The sequence below is a fragment of the Caretta caretta genome, chromosome 1 (assembly GCF_965140235.1).
Source record: "Caretta caretta isolate rCarCar2 chromosome 1, rCarCar1.hap1, whole genome shotgun sequence".
Classification (NCBI taxonomy): domain Eukaryota; kingdom Metazoa; phylum Chordata; order Testudines; family Cheloniidae; genus Caretta; species Caretta caretta.
Genome location: NC_134206.1, coordinates 140,619,539 through 140,647,428, shown reverse-complemented (window position 1 = coordinate 140,647,428; position 27,890 = coordinate 140,619,539). Strand labels below are relative to the sequence as shown.

At 42.3% G+C, this 27,890-nt stretch overlaps 2 protein-coding genes across 6 annotated transcripts in view; one reads left to right on the top strand and one right to left on the bottom strand.

Annotated features, from left to right (window-relative positions):
• MAP3K15 (mitogen-activated protein kinase kinase kinase 15) overlaps positions 1-13,820 on the top strand; it is a 139,480-nt gene extending 125,660 nt beyond the window's left edge. For 3 of the 4 annotated variants that reach the window (XM_075131757.1, XM_048862490.2, XM_048862500.2), the window contains 6 exons: positions 588-693; positions 5,306-5,519; positions 11,753-11,865; positions 12,162-12,259; positions 12,356-12,432; positions 13,191-13,820. In XM_075131757.1, coding sequence (XP_074987858.1) covers positions 588-693; positions 5,306-5,519; positions 11,753-11,865; positions 12,162-12,259; positions 12,356-12,432; positions 13,191-13,272 — 690 coding nt within the window. In that variant the 3' untranslated portion in view covers positions 13,273-13,820. Of the gene's footprint in view, positions 1-587; positions 694-5,305; positions 5,520-11,752; positions 11,905-12,161; positions 12,260-12,355; positions 12,433-13,190 lie in introns of all 4 variants that reach the window. The other variant, XM_075131772.1, reaches the window with a different exon arrangement.
• Positions 13,821-14,040: 220 nt separating this feature from the next.
• Positions 14,041-27,890, bottom strand: part of PDHA1 (pyruvate dehydrogenase E1 subunit alpha 1) — a 28,148-nt gene continuing 14,298 nt past the window's right edge. For both annotated transcript variants that reach the window (XM_048862511.2, XM_048862521.2), the window contains 9 exons: positions 26,786-26,959; positions 25,659-25,785; positions 24,175-24,266; positions 23,466-23,558; positions 20,679-20,834; positions 20,463-20,534; positions 18,633-18,700; positions 16,605-16,713; positions 14,041-14,532 (listed from right to left, as the gene is read on the bottom strand). In XM_048862511.2, the coding sequence (XP_048718468.2) occupies positions 14,368-14,532; positions 16,605-16,713; positions 18,633-18,700; positions 20,463-20,534; positions 20,679-20,834; positions 23,466-23,558; positions 24,175-24,266; positions 25,659-25,785; positions 26,786-26,959 (1,056 nt within the window). In that variant the 3' untranslated portion in view covers positions 14,041-14,367. The remainder of the gene's footprint in view (positions 14,533-16,604; positions 16,714-18,632; positions 18,701-20,462; positions 20,535-20,678; positions 20,835-23,465; positions 23,559-24,174; positions 24,267-25,658; positions 25,786-26,785; positions 26,960-27,890) is intronic.

The window sequence follows — 27,890 nt, the reverse complement described above, 5'->3', positions numbered from 1 at the left end:
CCCATTCACCAATTTTTCTGTAAAAAAATACTTCTCAAATTCTTCTTATGCATTGACTATATTCCCTTTATGCCCTAGTTCTTGTCTTATCACATCCCCTGTTAATCCTATTCTGTCCAGGCTAAATAAGTTTTTGTCAGTCTCCCTTCATCTGTGAACCCCACCATTGCATTTATCAGTTTAGTTATTCTAAGCTAAATTGAAGAGTGTTCAAGAAACTCCTGTCTTTATATATATATATATATATATATATATATATATATATATATATATATATGGGTGTATCCTTAGTCTTGCAAAATTTTAATTTTGTTTAGTATGGCTACAAATGCTGAGATATCTGAGTGGCTGCTGAGAGCACTGCATTTTATTAACATATGGGAGATTTGGAAGTTGTTGTTCATGAGCTGGTGAAGTCTGAACTCAGCATCTAATAATTTTAGTCTCAAGAGGAGAGGGTTGTGCTGACTTATACAATACAGATTCCCATTAATTTACAGAGCTTCATCTGAATCTTTACAAAACAAAGTTTTGTCTGTAGTGTCTAGGTCCTTGGCTGATGCTTTTGCTTATTTCTATACTTGTAGGTGAACAAAGTATTAAGGAATCATTTAATTAGGCCTCATTGGATGTTTGCAATGGATAACATAATTCGCCGTGCAGTCCAAGCAGCAGTCACTATTCTTATTCCAGGTAAATCAAAACACATCAGTACTAGTTTCTAAATGAAACACTTACAAAATGCATCATAAATGGTTTCACGTTCTTTCCAGCTGATTGATCCATCTCATTTCTGAAGTTTGTTAGTAGCGGGGACATAGGGGCTTGAGTGATTTCTCTTCAGCTGGAAGGGACGGGGCGATGGACAGGGACAACAGTTTTTTCAAATTACCAGTGAACTAGGCTGCACAGAGTGAAATGGATTTACTCATTTATATTTGATAGTTTTATAACTGGGGAAACCTAATTCTAAAAGCTTTTGGAATTAGGCCATAACTTACCCTTAAACGGAAAGGGAAGTGCTTCATTTGATGGTCTCTGTGTGTATTCCATTTGAGGTGCACATGCACTCCATACCCCAAAGACTGGAAGACTTTTCATTATTAGTGTCCATTGGTCCGTTCCTGTGGCCGCCTTCTCCTGGTGCTCCAACCAGGGACAGTGCAGACCAACTGCCTCTCTAGTTCCTTCCTATCACCTTTGGTCTGAGACAGGGCTCCTCCATTATCCACAGCTTTAGCTAGTGTTCTTTGTTTATGTGTAAAAAGTTGTAAATGGTTTGTTCTTATATAAGTTTCCTCTAGACCTAGTTAGTTTTAGGAGCCATTGTTTGGGGGTACCTCTGCACTCCCCACGCCCATGTAGAGGATTCCTAGCATGTCCAAGATGCCAGGATTCAAGATCTCCATGGTTTTCCCCTGGGCCTTCCTGGTCAGCGGCAACCACAACACTTGTCTGTATTGCCTCGGGGAAGCTCACATCTCCTCCAAGTATAATATTTGTTGGTCCTTTCCTCACTCGACCCACCAATCCTGAGAGTTCTGACTTCAAACATTGCTGATGGATCGCTCAAGGAGGCCACAGTCCAACCTTGGCCCATCAGACCTCATGTACGTTGGGCAGAGGCACCAAGAAGCAGTCTTAAGAGCGTGGATGTGTCCACACTGGGAACAGAATTAAGGACTCTAGCAAACAGGACAGACATGAGAAGGGTAAGAGTAAACACTCTCACAAGAACGTATGTGAGAAATCCCCCTCTAAGTCCTCATCTAAGGAGAGGACTTTCTCCCCAGCGCATTCTATGTTGGGCGACACTCTGCACCCCAATATGGGTGTGTCAGGAGGTCCTAAGGAACACAGTACCAATTCCATGGCCCCAAGAGGCGAAAGTGCCCCGAGACCATCAACCCCTGAAGGAGCAGGACCGTCCTGTGTACCAACGGGCAAAAGGAGTGAGTGGACAAGTCCTATACAAGTGCTGACTTGCATGGAGGAGTATTCATTGGTACTGAGAACCACTCTCTGCTCAAAACTGGCACTGCCAGTGCCACCAAGAGACAGAAGCCCACCAGCAACAGTGGTCAGATGTGCTATCTTGGAGGATGTTACAGTCTGTGCAGACCCAGAATCACTGATTCTATCCCCACACCATCATTTCGTCACTCATTGGACCATCTACCAGTGGAAGCATAGTAAGACCATCACTGGTACTAACAGCCCTGCCCATGGACGCAGAGGCCTTGTGCTCCTCCAACAAGCCTGGGATCAGTGGGGAGAGCTTACCAGTCTTATCAAGACAGGAAGTCAGCTCCAGCAGAGGCTCTAAAATCTCACGGGCACCTTCTCACTCCCACAGGACCTAGCTTGGGACCAGTAGTACCCTTCTCCCTGGAGACCACCTCATTATCCCTATGAACTCTGTCAATGGCTTTACTGGGGTCCCAGGGATCCCTCTATGAGACATCCTGAATACAGACAGACAAGAATGCAAGTTGAGGAAGAACCCCAACCCACTCAGGAATGCTCTGAGGAAGAGAAACAACTCAACAAGGCAGAGCCACTAGCCACTGTGGGGATATCATTGTTCTCACTAGATGAGGCAGTCACACCAGCCCCACCACCTGATGACTATAGCAATTTTAGGATCTCCTAAGGAGAACTGCAGACATGCTTCATATCCCCCTGGAAGAAGCATAGGTTATCCCTCATACATTACTGGATATCCTTCAAAGTTCAGATCTTAGCAAGGTGGCATTGCCAATCAATGAGGCTATATTAGGTCTAGCCAAGATGGTCTGGCATATTCGAGCCATCTGTGCTCCCACTCTGAAAAAAACAAAGGAGAAATATTTTATACCATCTAAAGCGGCATAATACTTATTCTTGCATCCAACTCTGAACTTCTAGTGGTGCAGGCTGTCACTGAAAGGAACAAGCAATATCAACCCAGATCTACACCCACAAATAAGGAGGCCAAATGTCTAGGCTTCTTTGGGAGAAAGAACTACACTTCCTCAAGTTTACAGTTCTGAATAGCAAACTATCAGGCTTTAATGGCCAAGTATGAGTTTATTAATTATAATCCGTTCTCTAATTTGTCAACCGGCTGCTTCAAGAACACAGACTTCAATTCCAAACAATCATCAAAGAAGGTAAATTGCTAGCCAGGTCTGCCCTCCAAGCTTTGGTAGATGCAGCAGATACAGCCTCCCACTCGATGGCACCATCTGTAGTCATGAGGTGGGCTTTGTGACTCCAATCCTCCGGTTTTCCCAAAGAAGCCCAATCAACCTTGGAAGATCTGCCCATCAAGGGAAATAACCTGTTCATTGAGAAGACGGACTAACCATTATATACCTTTTAGGGGCTCAAGAGCGACATTCCCTTTGCTGATATTTGGATGGATGATGAACTTAGAGCATGCTTGGAGACCGTACAGTCCATCCTCAACAATAACAGAAAATGCTAAGCAGCAAAATGGAAGAGATTCTCCTTATGACATCAATTCCAAGACTCCCTACAATTATGACCTACCTCCTCTCTCTGAAAACATCGAAGTTCTCTAGTGCACTTGGCGGCTATTAGTGCCTTTCACCCTCCAATGGACAAGTATTCAGTCTTCAGCTACCCGACTATAGTCAGGTTTCTGAAGGGACTTGTCAAGATCCTTTCCCCCAGTGCTGAAATCTACTCTGACGTGGAACCTCAATCTAGTCCAGTCAGCATTAACAAATTCTCCCTTCGAACCTTTAGCCTCAAGTTCCTTCACTCCTCTGTTCATGAAGGTTGCCTATCTGGTTGCTCACCTCAGCCAGAAGAGTAGGTGAGCTGAAGGCCCTTGCGGTTGACCCACCTTATATGTCCTTCCATAAGGATAAAGTTTCCCTGAGGTTACATTCTAAATTCAATCCAAAAGTAATCTCATAATTCCATCTGACTCAGGTCATCCACTTACCTGTCTTCTATCCAAAGCCCCATGCCACCACAGAGGACAGTGTCTATTGAGCCTTGACCTTTTACCTACAGTGGACAACATCTTTCAGGAAATCTCCTAAATTATTTGTCTCCTTTGCTTCCCCCCTCATACATTTAGCCATCTCCTCACAGAGACTTCCTAAATGGATTTTGGGCTGCATTCTGCTTTGCTATGAGTTGACAGCAATTGCTCCCCCACAGCGTGAGAGAGCACACCTGACCAGAACCCAGTGTACATCTGTAACTTCATGTAGAGATGTCCCTCTTCTAGAGATTTGCAGAGCAGCAGCATGGGGCTCTGTGCGTACCTTTGAGACATTTTGTCCTGGTACAAGCTTCTACAGAAAATGCATCCTTCAGTCTGTGGTACAGCAGGGTTCCTCACACCCTCCTCCTCAATGAGTATGGCTTGTGAGTCGCCTCGAATGGAATACACATACGGACCATCATTCAAAGAAAGTCTGGTAACTTACCTTGTACAGCAGCTGGAGTTCTTTGAGATGTGTCCCTGCGTGTATTCCACTGCCCACCTCTGCTTCAGATCCTTATCCAAAGGTTATTTGCTGTGGAGAAGGACCTGGAGAGGCAGTCAGTCCACATCACCCCTTGTACCCTTGGTTTGGAGCAGAAGGAGAAGGGTGCAGGCATGAGCCATTGAACACTGCTAGTGAAAATCTTCCGGTCTCAGGCATATGGAGCACATGTGCACATCAGGAAGAATACAGATAGGAACAACACATCTTGAAGAATGCTAGTTAGTGCACAAAGTAAGTAACCAAACTTTTCTGGAATTCTTCTTTCTCTAAAAGCAACTCTGTTTCCCCATTATGTAAACAGAATCCTGAATAGCTACTGCCTATCCATGCTATTTATTACTTCTGCTACATCACCAGCACGCTTGCCGTTTTATAGACTAGTAAGATTGTGAACACCATACAAACAGGGACCTATCCACAGATGAATGCACTAATACTGCTACTGCTGCTGTTTAATCCTGTTCGGAAATGATGCCACAAAGTCTGTGGTCCAATTAATGTAAGAGACGAATGCTATCATGTGTTAATATTTGCCAAGGTTACATTTCACTCCTAGCTACTGGTGTCTCCTTTATTAAACACCCTAGGAAAGTACATTCCATGTGGGAAGCATCAGGATAAAATCTCATCACTACTTTACTCAGCTGAGGCAGCTTTTTTCAGTTAAAGAGGAAATATGCCGCCCATAAGCTGTCCAGAAAAGGAGTTGCTTTCCGATAGCTTTCCCACATTCACTGCCTCCAAAAAACCAAGGGTAAGTGATACTAAACGGACTTCTTCGTTGGTTTGTGCAGAACTTCAAGCTCACTTTGAGCCAGCTTCAGAGACTGAAGGAGTGGAAAAAGATGCTGATGAAGTGGAAGATGATTGCCACCCAGTGGAACAAAATGGAAATGAAGAGCCAGTTGTCACAGCTGGAGTGAGCACACTCGGTTCTGTGGTGTCACATGAATCACAGCAGCAACATCTTAATCTGCAGCTAGCCAAACTTAAACAAGAGACAAACAGGTATTTTCGCGTGTAGAGCTATGCCTTTTTTCATGTGGCCTTCCAAAAGCCTTCAAGAATAAATGCACTCAAAAAAGAACGTTTATTCATAGGCATATGTTCATCAACCACAGTATCCTCTAGTCAAGAGTTCACCAAGTGGTCTCAGAAAGGTACCCAGCAATATATCTAGGCACTTGTATAACTTTCACCAAATCTTACACCACCACTTAGGATCTTGCAATTCACAGAAAGTACATGGAAAAAATGTTGGAGTCCCAGTAAGCATTGACACACGCTTTTTATTTGTAAATGAGAGTGCTCAGGTAAGGGTGCCAAACACTGGATATTAAATATAAGCACAGGATTCCCAGTGTGATCTGAACTCCAGTTTTCTCACCAGTGTTGTGGAGTAGTGGCAACTAAAAGGAGGTGTCTAAATGTCACGTCAGAAAATTCCAAATAATCACATACAATTACTGGTCTAAGAATTCAGGATGTAATGCCCAGTGGTGGGGACACAATCTGCATTAGACAACTCAGAAGGTTTTATATATGCCTGTACAGTAGGACTCACATCAGCCCCTTCGCCCCAGTAATGAAAAATCTGGAGTCCTTGTCAGTAGATAATATTGTAAAAGCTGCAGCTCTGTCAACACAGGCTTAATATGGGACCACACAGTAAAATAAGGACTGCACTGATTTGTTGAATTACTAAAACTTTGGGATCTCTGGGCACCATCATGATAAATCAGGATTGGGGCCCAGTAGGCTAGGTGCTGTGCAAACATAAAGGAAAGAGAGTCCTTCATGGCAGAGAAAACTCAATATTCATGTAAAAAATTCTTATTGATGAAAGAATGGTTCTTTACCCCCTAGTAACTATGCTTACTGTACAGTAAAGAACTGTGGTTCTTTGAGATGTGTTGTCTATGTGTGTTCCACTTAAGGTGTACTCATGCCTTATGTGCGCGAGATTGGACTCTTTGAGGAGCAACATCCAGTGAGGCCGTGCATGGGTCCCCTTGTGCTTCGTAATTCAGTGTGTAAAGAATGGGACAGCTGCCACTGCTTTCCTGTTCCTTCGCTAATGCTGAATCCAATGGGGCAAGGACTGTACAGTAGCTGGGAAAGAGGGTGGGCTATGGAATGCATGTGGACGACACCATCCTGAGGAACCAGTTTTTGTAGGATAAGCAACCTTTCTTCTTCGAGCGATTGCCCACATGGATTCCACTTCTGGTGAGATTCAAGCAGTAACTGAGTCTGATGAGTGTAGGACAGCTCTGCTGAAGCGGCTGTCAGAGCTGGAGCTGTCCACCAGCAAATAGTGCAGGGTGAAAGTGTGAACTGAATTCCAGGTAGCTGCTTTGCAGATTTCTATGATTAGGATGCCTTTCAGGGAAGTTGCAGAAGCTGCCTAAGCTCTGGTGGAACGGGTCCTAATGTGCTCACTGCACCTCAGCGTACCACCACATAGCATGCCTTAACAATCAGAGACCCATTTTGACAGTTTTTAGGTGGCGATAGGTTCTGTGAGTAAATGCTAGGAACAGTCTAGGAGAATTCTTAAAACAACTGTTCTGTCCAGATAATACTGTGACACCTTGATGAGTCAGGAGGAAAGCTATGAACACTAGCCAAATGGCCCTCAATTCCAGGATGTTTTAGTGAATATTGGCCTTCTGCGGGGAGCCAGAAGCATTGATTCTGATGGCCCAGATACAGTCCCCATTCTATTATGAATAAGTCTGTCACGCTGGAGAGAGGTGTGGAGCAGGACACTGCTGGAGACATGTAGATGGTCCTTCAACCAATCCTATGAGAGGACCCCCTGGGGAATTGTAACCTCTGAATACTACATCATGACCTTTAACATGACACAGTGTAAACACTACATGTGCTTGCCAGGGGCTGTGATACAGAACACAAGGAACTGGAGTGCAGTTGCAGCCACCCTCTGGGAACAGGGACTGCGGGGGAGTCCTCCCAGTACACAGCCCCTACCCCTCTCCCTACACCCTGAGCTTACCCCCTTGCCCGCACGCATCCCCTCGCCATCCCTCTCCCTGCAACCTGAGCTACCCCCTGCCTGCACCCAGTCCCTAGTGCCGCACACCCCTCCCTGCCAGGGGATGGTGTCTTTGCATGCAGTGCAGGGAAACTCTGGCAACCTGTCTCACATGGCATGAGACACGAGTTTCAAACAGGTTCTGGGCTGATGTTGTCAGCTAAGTTGGAAGCTGTTTGACAAGGTTGTGAATGGTGAGAAATCTGTCCTGGGGCAGATAGGCCTTTGCCAGTAAGGAGTCCGAGAGGCCCCCATGACTTCTATACGTGGGACAGGGCTGAAAGTAGACTTTGGTCTGTTGACTCTGAGGCACACTATGGCAAAGAGAACCAAAAGTACTCAAATGGAGTCATTCATGGGTGGAGCTGACTGACCTCGAATCAGCCACTCTGGGGTCAATTTTAATTCCTTGCCTTCTCAGATGTGTAGCCAGATGTATAGCGATAATGAGACTTCTCCATCAGAAACCTGACGTATTTCCTGTGGGCCAGCTAGACTTCTACATGACAGTATATCTTGCAAGCCAAGAGCCCATCTTGAGGATCCAGCATTGAGATTAGGAATTTGAACCAATGGATGAACTTGAGTTTCAGAGGTTCGAAGGGTGCCATCCCCCTTTCTTCTTTGGGAAATAATGAGACTAAAACTGGCTAGAAGATAAATGATCTTTTTCTCTCTGACGCCCCCCCCCTTGCTATGCTATAAAAATGCCAGGGCCCAGCAGGGGCGTAGGAGTGCAGGGCAGGGGCCTTGGGCATAGGTATAGCTTGACGACTTATTGCTAGGGGGCTGGGGCCAGAAGGACTTGAGCCACCTCTGCATGGTGGGGTTCAGGGAAGGGGTGCCACCTCCACTCCCTGACTCACCTCAGCAGGCCACCCAGCCTGTCTGGGTTAGGGCAGGGAGGTGCAACCAAAACTTGTAACTCAAAGGTTGGTGGCTTAGCTCAAAAAGTTTGAAAACAGCTTAGGGTGGAGGGAGGGGGTACCTAAGGGCTGGGTGATTACAAACCTGCCTTCGCCTTGACTGAATTTTAAGAAAGCCTCAGAAAGTCTGATCTGTCAACAGCACATACTCCCCCATACAGCTTTTATAATTTCAGTCTTCCTTTAACTTCTCATATTTTTCTTAGGTGGATATAAAGCAGTAGTTTAATTTGTTCTTTGTATACAATATTTAAAAAGAGGTTTTTAAATTGCAAGTTGAAAGTGTACTGCAAATTCTGAATCCTAAATCTCAGGACCATTTTGGTCAAAAGGGCCAGCAGACCAGTAAAATGGTTTGTTCAAAGATCCAAGTGCGGCTCTCTGGTATGTGATACAAGTCTGAGTTTTGTCTGAAGCAAGAGACTTTGTAGGAATGTCTCTACTAGGGACCGAATGGCTAGGCAGCAGTTCTGCGGAAAAGGACCTAGGGGTGACAGTGGACGAGAAGCTGGATATGAGTCAGCAGTGTGCCCTTGTTGCCAAGAAGGCCAATGGCATTTTGGGATGTATAAGTAGGGGCATAGCGAGCAGATCGAGGGACGTGATCGTTCCCCTCTATTCGACATTGGTGAGGCCTCATCTGGAGTACTGTGTCCAGTTTTGGGCCCCACACTACAAGAAGGATGTGGATAAATTGGAGAGAGTCCAGCGAAGGGCAACAAAAATGATTAGGGGTCTAGAACACATGACTTATGAGGAGAGGCTGAGGGAGCTGGGATTGTTTAGCCTGCAGAAGAGAAGAATGAGGGGGGATTTGATAGCTGCTTTCAACTACCTGAAAGGGGTTCCAAAGAGGATGGCTCTAGACTGTTCTCAATGGTAGCAGATGACAGAACGAGGAGTAATGGCCTCAAGTTGCAGTGGGGGAGGTTTAGATTGGATATTAGGAAAAACTTTTTCACTAAGAGGGTGGTGAAACACTGGAATGCGTTACCTAGGGAGGTGGTAGAATCTCCTTAGAGGTTTTTAAGGTCAGGCTTGACAAAGCCCTGGCTGGGATGATTTAACTGGGAATTGGTCCTGCTTCGAGCAGGGGGTTGGACTAGATGACCTTCTGGGGTCCCTTCCAACCCTGATATTCTATGATTCTAATGTTCAGGGATGCACTGTTACCAGGACCCATATATACGGGCTTTCTCACCGAAGAAAACACTTTCATTTTAAAACCCCAACAAATACTTAATGATGGTTAAGCACCTTATGTATTTGCAAATGTTTTGTATCTAAATGCAAGTCTCAAATTCCTAATACATTGTGAGAATAGAGATTTTATAGCAAGATCATTTGATGCTATCAGCAGTTACTACAGTAAAAAGCCACTTTAGTTCCACACATTAATATAAATAATTCTCTACTAGTTCTCTGGCACTGCTTGGCAAATTACTTACCAAGAGTCACTTCTCCCATGCCTTCTTGAATGGCTATTCAATTTTCAGGATGCTGAAATTTAAAAAGGCTACTGAGAGCTGTAAGGCCTTTACATATGGCAAAAGGGTATTTGGACCCATTTGAAGTAGAAACTCAATTATTAACCCCCCAAAGGAATTCAAGGGAAATGTAAGAAAAAGAGTTTCAGCTTAGAGCATCTTTAGTCAATATAGCCAATGAATGGAAGAAAAATTACCACCCTGCTGCATAGACAGTAGCAGAGTGCATATTCCTGAACTGAAGATGTTGCTGTAGCCAATCCATGAAGGCACTGAGTCAATGAAAGGATAACAGCAGCTAATTTATTAATCCGGCCAAAGAGGGACGTTTTCCTCCTTCAGTAAGACTACGGAAAGGATATAAAAGCTTGCTGTGCTGAGCAACCAGTAGCACAATGCTCACGTCTCTCAACTTCAGCAGGCAGCTCTCAGAAGCGCACTCATGACATAGCCTGTTTGACACTTCTGCAAGCAAGCAATAACAGCAATTGGACAGCTAACAAGAAAGAAGCCACAGAACAGCATCAAGATGCAGCAGCCTTCCAGTTCAGCATGATGAGTGAGATGCAATTTGCCAAAGGACTCACAAAGAATTTAAATTTTTCTTGCAGTGACTTTTACAATTGCAGTGCAATATTTGGACTTAGGGTATTAACAGCTCCTTTTGTTAAAAACAAAGATTGTTTAGCCTATGCATTGCTACAGAGTGTCATAAACTAACCTTGGCAAACAGCAAAAATGTGGGCTGTAATTTGGGTTAAAATTCTGGATTATTTTCTCTACCCCAAGACAGCTCTGTGAATGGCTTCTTTTGAGTAACTGATTTAAAACACTTTCCTTGGGTTCATGAGACTTAGCCTAGGATCACTTACCTTTGGTATATCATCATAAAACATATGGAAACGGGTGTCGGAGCTGCTTAAAGTTCGCTAGCCCTTCTAGAAGCTGTTTTACATTGAGGCTGGACTCAATACTAATTTGGGGAATAATGTACTTGGGTCTTAATTTAGCAAGAAAAGAGCTCCCCTACTAGAGGCAGGCCCACTCTTTAAGGTGTAATCTTTTTAATTCTCCACATACGAAAAGACTAACTGAAGTAACAGTTATTGCTTGCTTGTTTAGTTTTAATTTTATTAGTAAAGTCAATAGTTGTGATTTTGCTTGTTTATAATTTTGGTGTCCCCTAAGGCCTGGCAAAAAACCCCACGTGATTAAAATAGTGGGAGGACTTTCGCTGTATTGGCACATAATTAAAATTTGTTTTTAACGAACCTTTCTTGTTTCTCTAAACTATAAATTTTAGTAATATTGGAGAAAATTATTTGGCACTTGTCAACCTGAAACATCCTTTTCCACTCACACTCTGCACCGAAGAGTTTACGAAACACAATTTGATAGGATACATCTCTCTTAATGCCACTTTTATCCTAGTTTTCAGAGACTGTAAAACGTCAAACCAAAATTACTTAATAAAAGGAAAATAGTTGCTAGAATATTTGACTACAGTTACTGTATTTGTATGTTTACTGGAAAGGATTTCAACTCTGGGTTAGGAATTGGACTGCATTTTGTTTGGCTGTTTGTGTAGGAGAAAGTACTCATTTGGAAAGGGAATTAACTCAGCAATGTGTAGATATAGCTCTTCTGTAAATACTGGTATTTAACAGCTCTTATTTTTGAAAGTACTCAAGATACTCTTTGGGGCATTAAAATATGAATACAGATTTTATTCTCAACTTGACTATCTACGGGTTTGGTCACATTTCATAGGCTTTTGGAAGTCCTGGTTCAGAAGGAGAGCGAGTATCAAACCCTCTTACGGCAAACTCTAGAGCAGAAAACCCAAGAGTTACACCTGCTTCAGTTACAGTCCAAGCCTACAGGTAGGAGGGGTTATATTTCTGTAGATTACCTTGAACTCAGTTCCAAATGCTTACCAAAAGCTTTGCTTGAATCAGATTCTCATTAAATGGGACTTACTAAATAATTTTGCATGATTGTATTTTCGGCCTTGGAATAGTCTAAGAAGAAATGGGTGGCCCACAGACATAGGGTGCCTTCTATTTGACGAAAGCATCAGCAAGCTGATGCTAACTATTTTTGCCCTAGAAAATACCCATACAGCTGTACAATTCTACATGTTGTTGACCAGTTAACCTACATATTTAAATTATTACAGAATTTCAAAGGCCCCCAGGAGCTCCTCTACAGAATGTAGACCAGGAGCTCCTAGACTGGTTAAGACAACAAGGAGCTGACTCAGATGCAATTGAGAGGGTAAAAAACCAAAAATTAACAATCTGTTTATTGTTAATACCAGTTTGGTTTCAATGAAATAACATAACTTAATTTAGGAACAACTCTGCCTTTCAGTTTGCTGAAGAGGATTATGCACTAAATGATGTCCTTAATAGTATCACTAAGGATGACTTGAGATACCTTAGACTACGGTAAGGCAATGTTTGAATACTGCCAGAAATGTGCTTGCCATTCTACTGGTCTTAATATAAAGATGTCAAGGATCACTGTAGTGGTCCTTATCAAAAAATGAGTTTGTGCAATGAAGCTGTGAAAGCTTATTTAATAGCAAGAACCCCTTGTAAAGATTAATTTTCTCTTTTAGTAAACTTGAAAGAATATTTAAATATGTAGGTGTTAAGGCCTATGGCACAAGGGACACTTTCATGCAGGATCACTGGGGCAAGTTTAATTTTATCTAGAACAGTTGGGATGCCACAGACTTAAATTTAAGTGAAGTTTTCTTTATAGTCATCCTTTCTTGGACATGAGGGCCATTATGGATGGCTTTTCTATGTTGGCATTCCAGAAAGTTCACAGTGATTGAATTACTTACTAACTGAGAAAGAGTAAATTTTTGGAAATTATGCACAAATTATTTACAGCCTTGTGAAAGGATTTAAAAAAAAATCAAAATTCTTCCTCAAAAATATTAACCTCTGGCAGTAATGGAAAAGCAGTTTGACGTATTTAGTGATAGATGAAAATTATTATTCCCAGCTTCCTTTAGCCAGCTCTCCCCTCTATCACTATTTTGAATTTCCTGTTCCCTAGGAGAGATCACACATAGAATTTAAAAAAATTCTCCCAATGCTTTCCAAGAATGCAATTACTATTGGCATAATGTTTTGGAATTTTAAATATAGTTTCTAATTCAGTGTTATTTCCTATTTTCATTTCATCTTTATAGTGGTGGTCTTCTCTGCAGAATTTGGAATGCAATATTAAACCACAGAAAAATGGCTAATAAGCCCTCAGAAACCAACTGTTAATTCTTTCTTACAGTTGCACAGGCAGAAAACACATTCCAAGTAAGCCTTAAATTATTAGATTGTTGTATATTGGTCCTGCAATTTTGCACAGCTAAATGGCCTGTTTATCAATGTAAAAATTTAACTTCAAAATGTAATGCACAGTGGACATTAGCATAGCTTTCTTTAAGCGGGTGTTTGTGATTTTTGCCCATTAGATCCTGGATGTTGAAAAGTCTTTAAAACCACTCTCTAATCATTTGTAAAAATTAAGTGCATTATGTATGTAATGCATCTGTCAATGTAAATACAACTACAGCTGAAAAAACCAGCTTGCCGTTTTTAATAAAGCACATGCCTTATACCTAGACCAGTCTATTTGTTGAACAATCTTGTATTTAAAATGCATTCTAATTTTAGATACGTCAGATTTTTTAGAATGTGTTGTACTGTTCTGCTATCATGTGCACTGATTATTAAGTATTAACCAAATGTATATAAAAGATAGGGAAATGTATGTGGTTACCTTGAACTTCTGGATAATTAAATATTGAAATGTTTGCTTTCTATGGCTAGAGTTTCATTTCCTTAAGCAGCAAAACCAATTTAACAAAATCATAAACACTAATTTGTATAGTGTTAGTCCCATCTTCAAGTTCTATAAATTAAATTCCAAAGTAAATCCTTATTTCTCTTTACAACTTATTGAAAGAGTTGGGGCCTGACAACAAAAAATGGTATCACAAGCCTCTGATCTCACACCCAAAGCGAACAGGCACGGTAGACCACTTTCGTGTGACAGTATATTTATATACTGTACATAACATGATTTTTATTCAAAACATTTAGAGGAGTAACTTTCGTAAGTAAAGCAATCCAAAACCACCCACTGAAGCAAATTTATAGCGATTTAAATAACCATTGCTTTATCCTAATTCAGCTCCTTATCCATGGGTTCATGCATTTTTCTACATAATGTTTAGCTGTCCTTGGCTGAAAGCAATTTTATTCTTCCAAATAAACAAACCTTAAATATGAACAGTTCATTCTTACTATGAATACAAAATTTAATCCTCCCAAAAAGGCCACAGGCTGCTGGAGTAAACTGCATTCATTTTAGCAAACAGACTTGTATTTGATCCACTGACTGGGGCCACGTACTTCAAAGGGTGGCTCATTTTTGTAGATATGGTTGCCTAAGTCTTCCAAGGGTGGTTCTGGATCAGTGGTAGCAAACTGAGCTGCGTCCTCAATTTCCTTCCTTACTTCCACATCAATCTCCTAAAAACACAGAAGACAGGTGAGGCTGTGACAGAGAAAGCAATCTTAAAAGAAATGTTGGTCTGTTTGTATAAAAGGGCGTGGTAGATGGAATAGTTACTGCCCCATTGCTGGATTTCCTCCTTTCAGCAACTAATGCAGAGTGAGATAGGGTTACATCAGAAGATCCATATTCAGGCAAACTTCTAGTGGTATTCAATAGGAACTACATTTGCCTGAATGAGAACGGCAAGATTTGGCCAAACATGGGAGCTTCAAATGCCTAACAGGCTAAAATTCAACTTCAAGCCCAAAGGTCACTTTAGTCATCTTGTCATTCCATAGGGCTCATGATCACACTATCCATTTCTATTACAGCTGCTGACTGGCAGACACATGTGGAGAGAGCTTTTGCAAACTTTACCTGTTAGTTAAGCATACAAAACTTTCAAGCAGGGAATAATAAGCCATTTCCTGAGGGGTTACTGAACTCTGGCAACTAACTCCTCCCCACAGGACCAAATGACTATACTGCAGTCATTAACCTGTTAGGTAAATTACTTTTTAATCACATGCAGGACACTGAGAATTAACAAACTACCAGAAGTCTAACTCTTCTCTAGAATTACTGCTAATTATGTTTCAGTAACTTGCTTAGTATGATTATTAGTAGACTTACAAGATGAGCTTGGCAGAATTTACTTTTCTTTTTTTAAAAAAGTGCAGTGTACAATATCAACGATAAAGCTCCCCCTCCCGCACAATTAAAGTTTCAGAGATGTGGAAAATTATGAGGGGGGGCAGGGTCAGACAATTATTTAATGACAAAGTTTTAACTTTTGAATCTCAATGTCTATATCATAAAGTAAATATCCTTAAGTTAGTTCTTACCGCATTTTTCTTACTTCGTCTTTCTGTAAACTTCAATGGAAATATTTTTTTCATGGGTTTGTGTGTGTGGTTAAATGGATGGTTATCATCATTTAATCCTTCCAGGCCAATTTAAAAACAAAATAACTCCCTCATCATGAAATTTATAATGCACTGATGGAACACTTCAGAGTTGGCATATGCTCACGTTCCAAATGCTGGGATTGGGACCAGAATAAGGAAAGGCTCTTATACACAAATTGCCTTCAAAGGTAAAATATAACCACCTTTCTATGAACCGGGCAGAAAATGAAAGTATGTAAATCTGGCCAATCCCCTTTACTTTTACATGGAAGTCCTATGATAAAGTTCTGTTCTTTATCGGAAACTGAACTATTTGACATGCTTTTATTTTGTAGACTCAAACCTACACACTACTTAAAGAGAGCTACAGCTGTAATTAACAACACGCATATTCTACATTTCCTCTTTTTCAGTTCTGGTTACAAATTAAGATGTTAAAGCTTTCATCTTTTTAAGTGGCCTGTGCCTCTTGCCAGATTTGTTTAGTCAATTCAAAGAAGAAAAATCTTATCTTGATAAACAGCAGAAACTGAGAAGAAGTGCAGAAAGAGTGTAACACAGCCGTAGTGTAGTATTTGCAACACTTGGGTGGAGATGTTAGAGAGGACTTTCTGGGACCTGCCACCACCAAACTGACATCTTCAGAGTTAATCCCTAGCAGCAGTGGTTTATCCCTGGGGTTTTCAAAATAGCCTAATTTTAAAAAAACTGTTTTTAAATGCACCAAGTAGTAGGTATTTTAAAATACAATTCCCAGGTGACAAAAAGCCTTCCCTCCATCCCCTCCAAGAGCTGTCACTCACTTCAAAGTTTGCAAGGGGAAATAGTGCACTGAATTCTGTTGTTCAGAAACAGAACACATGGAGTAAAGCGTAAACTCACTTGCATGTAGTTTTGTCTCAGTTAGTTAACGTTATTAGACTCCTTTTGTTTAAATAGGAAAACCCTGAATATTTTTATTAGTCCCTTATTTCTCACCAATACCACTTTTACGCAGCCGGGGTGAGAGAGAGAGAAACTCTTGGCAGCACCATCTCACGGGGCCACTTACTGCAACGTATTGTTGCTCTTTCACAGGCTGCTCATTTACGCCTTAACAGGTTATCACCAAGAGTCATCTGCAAAATATCACTGAATACCTTCAATTCCTCGACGCTAGAAAGGTTGCTGTTAACCATTCTGTCCTTCAGCAGAGTAATAGGGTCACTTTTGCTTCTGACTTCCTGAATTTCTTCCCTAGTACGATAGCTGTGGGAGCCAAGGAAAGACATGATTATATAAGTCCCCCCCACACGAACAGCCGGACATCAGAGTTGTGATTACCCACTGACACAGAGCAAGAATTAGAATGAAATCAATCAACACAGTTAATTTACCGGTGAAAAAAGTCATTATTGGTGTGAAGGCTAATAAAATGTTGGGAGATCTGGATCCAGCTCCCACTCTGCATGACTGGGCAAGTGACTTACTCCCTCAAAAAGGGATAATGCTCCATCACGTGAGGGGTGTGTTAATGAATTCATCTCTGTCAGACGACGGGGAATTTAAGTACTTAGACAGAATATACTTGTATTATTAAGACAATTGCCTACATAAGGCAGTGCCTAAACTTAGAAATGAAGAATACTTAAAGCCATCTCATGCCCTAGCCCCTGGAGGACTGCTCCCTTCAGTCTCATCTCTCCTCTAGGGTTCAGTGACTGCACTTTTAGGCTTCCATTACTTCCCTTTTCAGGTTAAAGAACTTTCTAAAAATTCAGACTTAGCGCTCACTTTGGCTGCAAAATTTTTCCAGCTGTCTTCACTGGCCCCCTAAACTGGGTCCAGAGTCTTTCCTTTCCTGCACAAACCACCTGCAGGAAAACTAGTCCCCCACTGATACACATGCAACTCCATTCTTTTCAAATTATGCTCTCTGAGGGCTGGTCTACACTACCGTGGTAAATCGATCTAACTTACGCGACTTCCATTACGTGAATAATGTAACGGAAGCTGACATAGTAAGATCCACTTACTGCAGTGGCTACACTGCACGGTGTCAACAGCAGAGCGTCTCCCATCGACTTCCCTTACACTTCTCAGGGAGGTGGAGTACACAAATCGATGGGAGAGGGCTCTCCCATCAATTTAGCATGTCTTCACCAGACCCGCTAAATCAACACTCGCTGCATTGATTGCAGCAGTGCTGATCTACCAGTAAGTGTAGACATGCCCTTAGATCACACAGGTGTAACTGGTTAGAACCCAGGAAAAAAAAAATCTTAACGATGAAGCACAAGAAGGAACAGAATCCTGCTCTTATACTCAGCTATGAATCAGAAAATTGTTTGATCACTGAAGAAACTGGCAGCCGGCCTTCAGGGACTAAAATCAAGTATTATCACACACACACAAACAGAGTGAATGGTGTAACAGGACTACCTCCTCCTAGAAATTCTCATCACCAGACCATGTTTTCCAATAGCTAGAAAATATCCTTCCTGAAATACAGAATCCACACGGAAACTCTAGCACAGTGATCAGTCCCCAATGTGTTTAAAAACGCTTGGGAGTAGAGCTAGTGTGCTAAGGGTGAAAACTACATAAAATACTGTTACTTTAATTTCTCTACCAAAGGACAATCAACACCTGCATTGAAAGCATGCACCAGAGAGGTTTAAAAGCAAGCTGTTTTTCAGTTAAAGCTTACGTAAAATAGTAGAAAAAGGAATTTGTTGGTGCAGAATAAACAAGGTCTTACTGAATGTGAATCTTTGAAAAATATATCTAACATTGGGACTTATGCCACTTTGAAGTATTAGGAGTCAAAGCAACTGAGAGAGATATTAAGTCAGACATTACGGTGATGTGTGCAATATAAACCTATGAAGAGATACAGTATAGCATTACTGACTGGTGATATGTTATTGGGCAATGGGATAGGAGTGGTCAAACTGAGTCTCATAAGCAGCAATATTTCAACCTTAATTTTTTTTACATGCCTAAAGGTGGATTTCAGCAAGATACCCACATTTCTACATTTTGGTCAGTGACATTGATTTTTTGATTCCGAGTGTGCAGGTACAGGGAGAAAGAAGGAAACATTACTACCATCTTTTCTACCACTCACTAGGCCTTGTATGTAGATTAACCAATAGAGTAAATTCACACAACCCTTTTTACTGTACCTGATTCCAGGGTCACTCATACTGTGTCCATGATAACGATATGTCTGTAACTCCATCAGCATAGGACCCTGGAAAAAGAGTTTATGGTTGTTTTCATAAGCCTAAAGAGCAACAACAACATACTACAGATCCAGGCATTACCCACTCACCTCAGCTACAAATTTTGTGTTTGAATGAGACAACACCAATGCTCCCCCAAAACACCTTTCCAAGCTCACTCTTCGCACTACACATGATCTCTTGCAACATGGACAAGAGATATTTCATTATCCTTAAACTATTCTTTGATGGGTTTCAAGAAGAACCTTGGATATATGTTTTGTGAAGGCAATTTAATAACCTCACTTGGCAGCTTGTTCTCACTACCTGGTTCTCAAGTATTTAAACAGCATAGCTCCACAGCTTCAGATATCAGTACATCATTATTCAGCAAATTTCAGTTGCATAAAATTGTCCTTCCCTTTCAAGATTGTAACGGAGTTGACCTTGCTCTATCAGCACTGATGAGGTCTCTTGTGCTTCTTTCATGCCAGTACCCTTCTGGTGTCAAAAATAGTATTCAAAAATAAATTCATCCACTTCATAAGTCTACACATTGGTTCTAAAGAACAGATGAAGTGGAACAAACACTCTAATACAGAAGGTCTTCATTATGATTTTATATCATGTCTGAGTTAGTTCAAATTACTGTATATGCCTTCTTTAAAGAGAACTTTCTAAAAATTCAGACTTAGTGTTCAGTTTGTTTCTAAAAATTCAGACTTAGTGCTCAGTTTTACTCTTCCTACATGATCTCACAAAGATTTACTTCAGTTATTTTATATTAGTTGCAAATACAGCAGAATTGTTACTCTTTCCCCTACTGATCTTTTAATTGGTAAATAAAATGTTTAAAGCAGTGGTTTCCAAACTTTTCGGCATCACGCCCCCTTTTTAGTTTTCAAGAAACCCTCACACCCCCCACCGCTCCTTTACTATCATCCTTGTTCCCTGACCACCCTTCCCAGGACCCCCTGCCCCTAACCACCACCCGGGACCCCACTCCTTATCCAACCCCCCCTGCTCTTTGTCCCCGACCGTCCACTCCCCTGGGACCCGCCCCATATCTATACCTCCCCACCCTGCTCCCTGTCTCCTGACTGCCCTGACCCCCAACAGGCCGCCCCCGGGACCCCCACGCCTATCCAATGCCTCCTGCTCCCTGTCTCCTGACTGCCCCCCCACCCAGAACCTCTGCCCCATCCAACCGCTCCCTGTCCCCTGACTGCTCCCCCCAGGACCCCCCTCTCCCTCCTTACCAGGACGCTCAGGGCAGCAGGACTGGCTTATTGGAAAGCCTGCGAGGTGGGCAGGTGCCAGCCACACTGCCTGCGCAGTGGCGTACCTATGGGGGAGGGTGGACAGCGGGGGGGGGGCTGGGGGCTAGCCTCCCCGGCCAGGAGCTCAAGGTTTGGGCCCCCAGTTTGAGAACCAATTGTTTAAAGCATATTCAGAAATCCTCTCAGCAGAAGACATAAAATGGATGAAAATACATGCTTTTCAGTTTAATATGGTCTTTTTACTTAAGTCAATTAATAATGGTAAAAGGTATTTAGACCGTCCATTTCTGTAAAACTGAGAGAAATAGAGAAAAATTTGGTCAAATAAATAGTATATAAATAAATGTTTGACACTGAAACTTTCCTTAATTGAGAAAAAGAGATGCAAAGAGAATTTCAAAAATAATTTAACTGCAGAGTACGGGCTTGGTATGAGATTTTGTATGTGAGAGCAATATAGCACAAAATAATTACCTTATCCATGGTAAAGGACTGATATTGAGTAACTTACTTTTCCAGATCTACAGTGTTCAGCTGCAAACTTTGTTGCCTCTCTCACACAGAGAATATCCATACCATCCACCTGTTAACAGAAAAGCTTTTTAATTAGATAAGATCAGAGCAGACTTCAGAGGGTGAACAATCAATTTAAGTATTCCCATAAATTCAGTATGAATTCATGATCTGTAATGATCTACTCCACCATAAATATGGAAAGTGTTCTCACTCTTATCCCTGGAATGTAGTCTCCTCTTTTGTAGTAGTCAGTGCTGGCTGCAGCTCTCTCTACTGAAGTACCCATTCCATACCTGTTGTTCTCGCAGATGAAAATGCATGGCAGCTTCCACAAGGCTGCCATATTATATGTTTCAAATATCTGACCCTGGAAGAAAAACAGTAACATGTAAGTTGGGTCCCCCTTTGGATTCTTTAAATTTTAAGTATCAAGGCCTACAGGAGTTCTTTCACTTCCATCAAAGGTCTGGCTAGTATTTAACTCTGATAGTGAACTCAAATTCTGAGTCAGTTCAGTCTTGAAAGAAAATCATAGGGTTGAAAATCTACTTTTCATCTTAACCCGTATGTAGTAAAATACTCGCCCATTAAAAAATATTATCCTTAACCCCTAGGTAGCAACATTCAGGATAAACTGATGCACCAAAGAGTTCACAACACTAAAATATTTTCAATACAAAATTTGAAAACTACTTTAATAAAACAGTGTTGGACTACACATGTAATGTGTTACAGTTCTACTTCTGCTAAATAAAGAAGATACAACAGTGTTGTATCAACTACTCTATGCAAGTAGAGGTCACAGAAAAGGTCATCACTTGAGAACTCCGTTTGCTAGTGGAAACTGGAATGGCTTCCACAGTGTGGGGAGAGGAGATTTAAAGCCCAGATTTCTGTAGAAGTTGCTATAGTTAAGTTTCTAGCCCTTATTGGTAAAATAACCTACTCCTGGGGGAATTCTGTGCCACTGCGCATGTGCAAAATGTATGTTCCCCTGCAGATTTCTTTGCTTCCCTGCAGAAAAATGACGTTCTGATGGGGAAGCAAAAGGAAGCCACAAGAGTGGTCATGCAGCCCTCCCCAGCAGTATTTTTTGGGTGCCCCTGGCAGCCAGCAGAGAGAAAAATCACCGCGGGTCAGCAGGCAGGACGGGGGGGAAGACCTGGCTGGTGGCTCCTACCCTGTGGGGAGGACGCGACTTCCCTTGCATGGCACCCCCAGATTTCTCCCCCAGCTTTAGAAAACTCTGCAAACTCCTCCCCCATCCCGTTTCCTGAGCCCATCGCTCCTCAGCTACAGAGGGAGGGATCACTGTACAGGGAGCTGCTACCACAACTGCCCACCCCTGTGAACTCAGACACGCTCATACCCAGACCCTCTTGCCGAGCGTCACTTCCCCCGCACCACCTCAATGAGCCACCCACTGCCAGATCCCCACCCTCCTGAGCCCCAACCACATTCACCTGGACCCCCTCTGCAGAGTCCCATTATTGTTGCACCCAGAACCCCCCCCAACAAGCCCCTGTGCATGTAGATCCTCCCCGCACCTGGATCCCCCACTGAGCCACCTGCACCCAGATTGCCCCACACAGAACCCTCTCAGCCCACACCAAACTCCTCCACACTTGGATCCTGCCTTGCTGAGCCTGCCTGCCCACACCTGGTGCACCTGACATGGAGGGGCTGCGTCAGGGTTGGCTGCAACCTCATCGCTGAGTCTGTGTCCGAGAGGGGAGCTGCACAGTCATCTCCCACTTCTGTGAAGCCAGTGGCCTGTGCTCCCCAATGCCATGCTGGAGCCTCCACATTTATTTGACAAATAAAATTTGCAGAATTTTAAAACACTGTGCACAGAAATTTTAATATTTTGGTGCAGAATGCCCTCAGGAGTAAATAACCTTTCATATGTGAATCAAATATAAGCTGATTCCCCACCCCAGGTCTTCAGGAAGACAGGTCTATTATGTCTGCTACAGCTCGCGGATTTTTCCAAGCACCAACAGAGTGAAGTCAGAATGAAATTAACACCACTAGTCAGTTTGAGTGCGGCACTTGAGAACTCTGGACAGCAGAGAAACTCAAGAATCATGTCAACATCATGCTTCTCCTACTTAGGAAAGCCATGAGCAGCAGCAGAGGCAGGCAGTATGAGAGTTGTTCACAGGGCAGGTCCAGAGTATGTAAAGACCTCTCCCCTCAAAACTTGCAGGCTAGACAGTGCTAGAATAGTGAAGATCTGGCCCCACTCCCCCACAGCTTCCTGCAGGGGAACAGAGCTCCAAATGCGGGGAGTGGTGGGGAATATGGCGCTTCAAAATTATAAGGCAACTACTAGCAATAAGTTTAAGTGAAAGATGTGCTTCCAAGCAGACCCTTGTAGGCATTCCAGGATCCTTTACACTTCTGGTATGCAAAAAACCACTAGGGTGAAGATTTCCACCACCACTTCTCTTGTCTTTCAGATCTACCTTCGGAAAGCAAGCCTGGTTCCCTAACTTATAAGCCTTCCAAACTTAAATTTTCAAGCTCTAAAATATTTCTATAATTCAATCAGTGTGAATGCCTAAAGTATATAGATTTCAGAGTAGCAGCCGTGTTAGTCTGTATCCACAAAAAGAAAAGGAGGACTTGTGGCACCTTAGAGACTAATCCGATGAAGGGAGCTGTAGCTCACGAAAGCTTATGCTCAAATAAATTTGTTAGTCTAAGGTGCCACAAGTCCTCCTTTTCTTTTTAAAGTACATAGAGTGATTAGACAGAGCAGCAGCCTGAGAGTGACCAAAAGGTCTCTGACAACTGCTCAGCAATCTATATGACATGAGTCTGGTTCTTAAGCAGTTACCAGTGGACAACTGTCCACATTCTAAAACCCTCCCTCCATCACAACTGCCAGACTTACTGACTTCTACATATAAATCACAAAGTGATTGAAATGAATGTCAATAGGGCATACATAGGACTACTCTTACTAAACACATTTAAAATCAAGAAAGCTTACTTGATTGGCAGCACCATCTCCATATAAAGTCAAACAGATCTCATCTTTGCCAAAGTACTTACAGGCCAAGGCAATCCCAGCTCCAAGAGGAACCTACAGTGAAATATAAAACAGATTTAACAAGTCAAACTGATATTTTTAGAGCAACATTTGGAACAGTTGAAGACAGCTGAGAACTATAAAAATTAACTTTTGTAGATGTATGCAATTAATAACGAATCATAGAATATCAGAGTTGGAAGGGACCTCAGGAGATCATCTTGTCCAACCCCCTGCTCAAAGCAGGACCAATCCCCAATTTTTGCCCCAGATCCCTAAATGCCCCCCTCAAGGATTGAACTCTAAACCGTGGGTTTAACAGGCCAATGCTCAAACCACTGAGCTCTCCCTCCCCCCGAAGAAGAGTATATATGAAGAGTATAGCCACAAAGGCTGTTAACTCATTTCCATTAGATTGTAACAGGAATCAAATCTTAACTCTAGTTTTCACATAACATTAACTAATATCAGTAGTTTAATCTGTTAGATTCAGCTATATGTTTTGGCTTGGAAAGGATTAAGTGGAAACCAATTTAGACTATGGCCACGTACAGCAGTGATTGCTGCAGGCAGGCCCACAGCAAGAAAGGTGATGCTGGCACAGAACCTCTCTAAGTGAGATTTAATTTGATTTTAAAATGCTAGACATTTGCACACTGCATCATAGTACCTGAGCACCAACAATACCATTGCCCCCATAGAAGTTCGGGCCATACATGTGCATGGATCCTCCTTTTCCCTTAGCACATCCTCCTTTCCGACCTGAAAGGTGCAGACATATCATGAAAAGACAGACCCTTTTCCAAAGAGGTTACATTTTAAGTATCTGACAGGACACAACTGGTAGCTACAAACAGATGGGGAATAGAAGAAAACAGTGCAACCATTACCACTAGCATCAAAGTAAACACTAAATGAGATTAGCGAGAGAAATGAAAAACAAACATCTACAGGAAGAGTCCCATCATTCTATAACAGCTTAGTATTTTCTAACAAGGAAGCAGATCCTATCTGTGTTCAGTCAGTCCCCTCATACCTCTGATACATGCTATAAGCTATAGCAGAGAAACACGGTTAGTCACAACCTCGTGTAAATATGGTTCCTGAGACAAAGGTTCTAACCTGGGTGTTCCTGACCAGTCTAATCTATTATCTCAGTTTCACTGTAGCAATTACCATAATAAGAGTTCCCTCGTGTAATCAGGTCGTCCCTGACACAATTCAGTTGTGCGTTATAGGTGAAGCCGTGCTGTGCTACGACTCCTGTAAAGACCAAGGGAGTAGTACAGCTCAGGGTCAGAACCATCCAAACTGCAAAACTGGAGGGTGTCAAGTCCTATCATGAATAAATAAGGTCCACCAAAAGCATAGTTTAGATGGGACGTATAGCACGAGTAATAATAAAGCTACTGTAGCAAGACATGCTTCTAGATAATGCTCATGTAGACAGAGTCTATGATATCAAGAAAAGCTTTCAGAAGTGGTGTTAACTGAAAGGAATAGCATTTTGTATTATTTACTCCAAGTCATGAGAAGTATCTGAGTATTAAAGTTACCTTGTGACTTTATTGTGAGGCATCCAGAGAGGTCACAGAATACTGATGATTTAACTTTCCCATGTTACTGTGTGACATCCCATGTCCCAATGTATTTAGTATGTCATAGTTAGTCTAGATCAGTGATGCTCAGACCTCAGTGGTTCAGGAACCTCATTAACCCAAAAGAGCCACAGCAGTGTAAATTCACGGTTTAATTTACTATAGGACTATATATTCATATTTAAACAGTATGACAGGAAATATTTAGTTTTTTACGTATATTATTCTCACAGCAAAATGATCAAGTATTATTATTTTATCAACTACAATTGGTTAATAACATAGTAAAAGCATCTTGGTTAGTAATTAAATCACACAGTGTTTTAATATCATGTGCAGCAAAGAGCTGTAGGAGGCACATTAAAGAGCCACTTGCGGCTCACGAGCCTCAGTCTGAGTATCACTGGTTTAGATGTTATCTGGAAATGCTGATGCAAGATAAGTACAGCAGTACTTATAAGTACAAGATATACAAGCAGTATAAGTACAAGATAAGTTTCAGCAGGCCAGTCTACTTTGTTCCTCATTTATCTTTATTATTTTATTCAAAATGAACCTGTAAGCTCAGCAAGGATCTCTCGGACAGGAGTTCCACGTGTGTGGACATAGCCATGAGCCCGGTATGCTGTTATCAAGTGATCTGTTTGTTTCATGGCAGCTTGAAGTCCAACACAGCATGCTTCCTGTTGTAAAGGAAAAATAAGTCTGACAACAGGGGACAAAACAGGAGACTCCTCTAACCAGCTCTTGAGGCTGGGGGCCAAGGTCCCCAGTCCATACTTAGAAGACCTGTAGCAATGGAGGCACCAGGTACAGTCAACTGTCCTGCACCCCAACAGAGACATACGCCTGACATGGGGCTGGAGCTAGGTCCTTTGACTACAACAGTCTGCAACTCCAAAATAATCAAAACCAGCAGAGGAGGAGATTGATGATTATGTTCAGGAAGGTGAGAAACTAGGAAAGCTTGCAGACCACTGTCACTGCCTGTGTGTTCAACCTCTTAAGCACTGCTCTTCCCATGCTCACCGTGACTGACCTTTCCATTCCCCATGATCAGTGAGCAGGGGAGACAAGTATCACCAGCCATCTCACAGAAGAGGGGATTTTGCACCACACCCAAAAAGGGGGAAAAAGGACAGGCAGCAAAACTAGGCTACAGACATCCCTGAAGTTCTTTCCCTGCTGGCAGATGCTATTTTAGAGGCCAAATGTTTTTTGCCCCAGCCTTCCCAAAGGACATCTGGGAAGCTTGATGTGGAGGAAACAGGGAACCCCAAGCCCTGCCTCCACCTCCAGATTAGCTGTAAACAGAACATTGCAGATACTGGTTTCCTGTGCCCATCTTCAGCAGCTTTCTGCCTTCTCCCTCCCATCTGTTGCCCTGAGGAAGCTACAGGTAGATCTTCTTCCAACCTCATTAGCTGGGGCACATATGATCTAAAGTGGATTTTTTGTTTGTCTTTAAATAAGGAAAAATAGACCAAATTTTGGTTTATACATATGCTGAAAGAGAAGGGGTGTCCGTGATCCAGCTATGCTTTAAGACTAAGGTATTTTCCACTTCTAAAATTTATTTATGCTTCTAAACTTAGCTCCCTCTTCATTCAAACCCCTACATTAAATAATGCAACAAACAAAGACTCCACACTGTTTTATGAACCCTCTGGACCTATCACTCACCTGACCATCACATAAATGGCAGAAGCCACGAATAATCTTCTGTTTATACAACTGGTCTGACTTCAGTTCCATGCGCCGAATGGTGTGCATAGTCCTATAGTAACGTAGTCCCTCCTCCCGAGTCAGCACTGCTGTGACAGGAGGGCCCTCTTCCAGGAGATGGAGATCGCATTTCTAAAGAAACGATCAAGGAGGTATTTCAATAAGGTACATGTCCCTGTTTCTCATCTCAGCACTAAAAATCCAATATTTTAATTTATTATGTTCAAGTTCCAGATAGTTTCTGAACAGTAAAACCTGAATCTTTAGGTCTAAACCAGTGGTTCTCAACTTTTCCAGATTACTGTACCCGTTTCAGGAGTCTGATTTGTCTTGCATATCCCCAAGTTTCACTTAACTTAAAAACTACTTGCTTACAAAATCAGACATAAAAATACAAAAGTGTCACAGAACACTATTATTGAAAAATTGCTTACTTTCGCATTACTACCATATAATTATAAAATAAATCAACCGGAATATAAATACTGTACTTGCATTTCAGTGTACAGTATATAGAGCAGTATAAACAAGTCATCGTCTGTATGAAATTTTAATTTGTACTGACTTCACTAAAAAGCAAATATCTAGATGAGTTGATTGAATCTCTGGGGTGGGGCTGGGAATGAAGGATTTGGGGTGCAGGAGTTGGGGCAGAGAGTTTGGGCTTGGGGTGTAGCGGGGTGAGGGCTCTGGCTGGGGGTGTGGGTTCTGGGGTGGGGCCAGGGATGAGGGGTTTGGGGTACAGGCTCCCCCAGCAGGAGAGAACTCCCCCTAGCCATCTCCCCACCAGCAGCAGCTCTGGGGCCAGCCCTGCACACCCCAGCTTCCTCCCCTCCCTGCCCAGCCCCTACCTCTCCCCTGTCCAGGCCCCTGTGGCCGTGTGCCTGCACGGTCCTTTATAGCCTGCCGCGCAGCTTAGAGGGAACTTAGATACTCAGTCCTTTAGTATGGCTATTCCTTTTCAGCAGGCCAGTCTACTTTGTATGTGCCCTATCAAAGGACAGAAAAAAAAGAGTCTGATCCTTTTACATGGCTGTCTTTCTGTGGAGGAAGGGGTCACAGT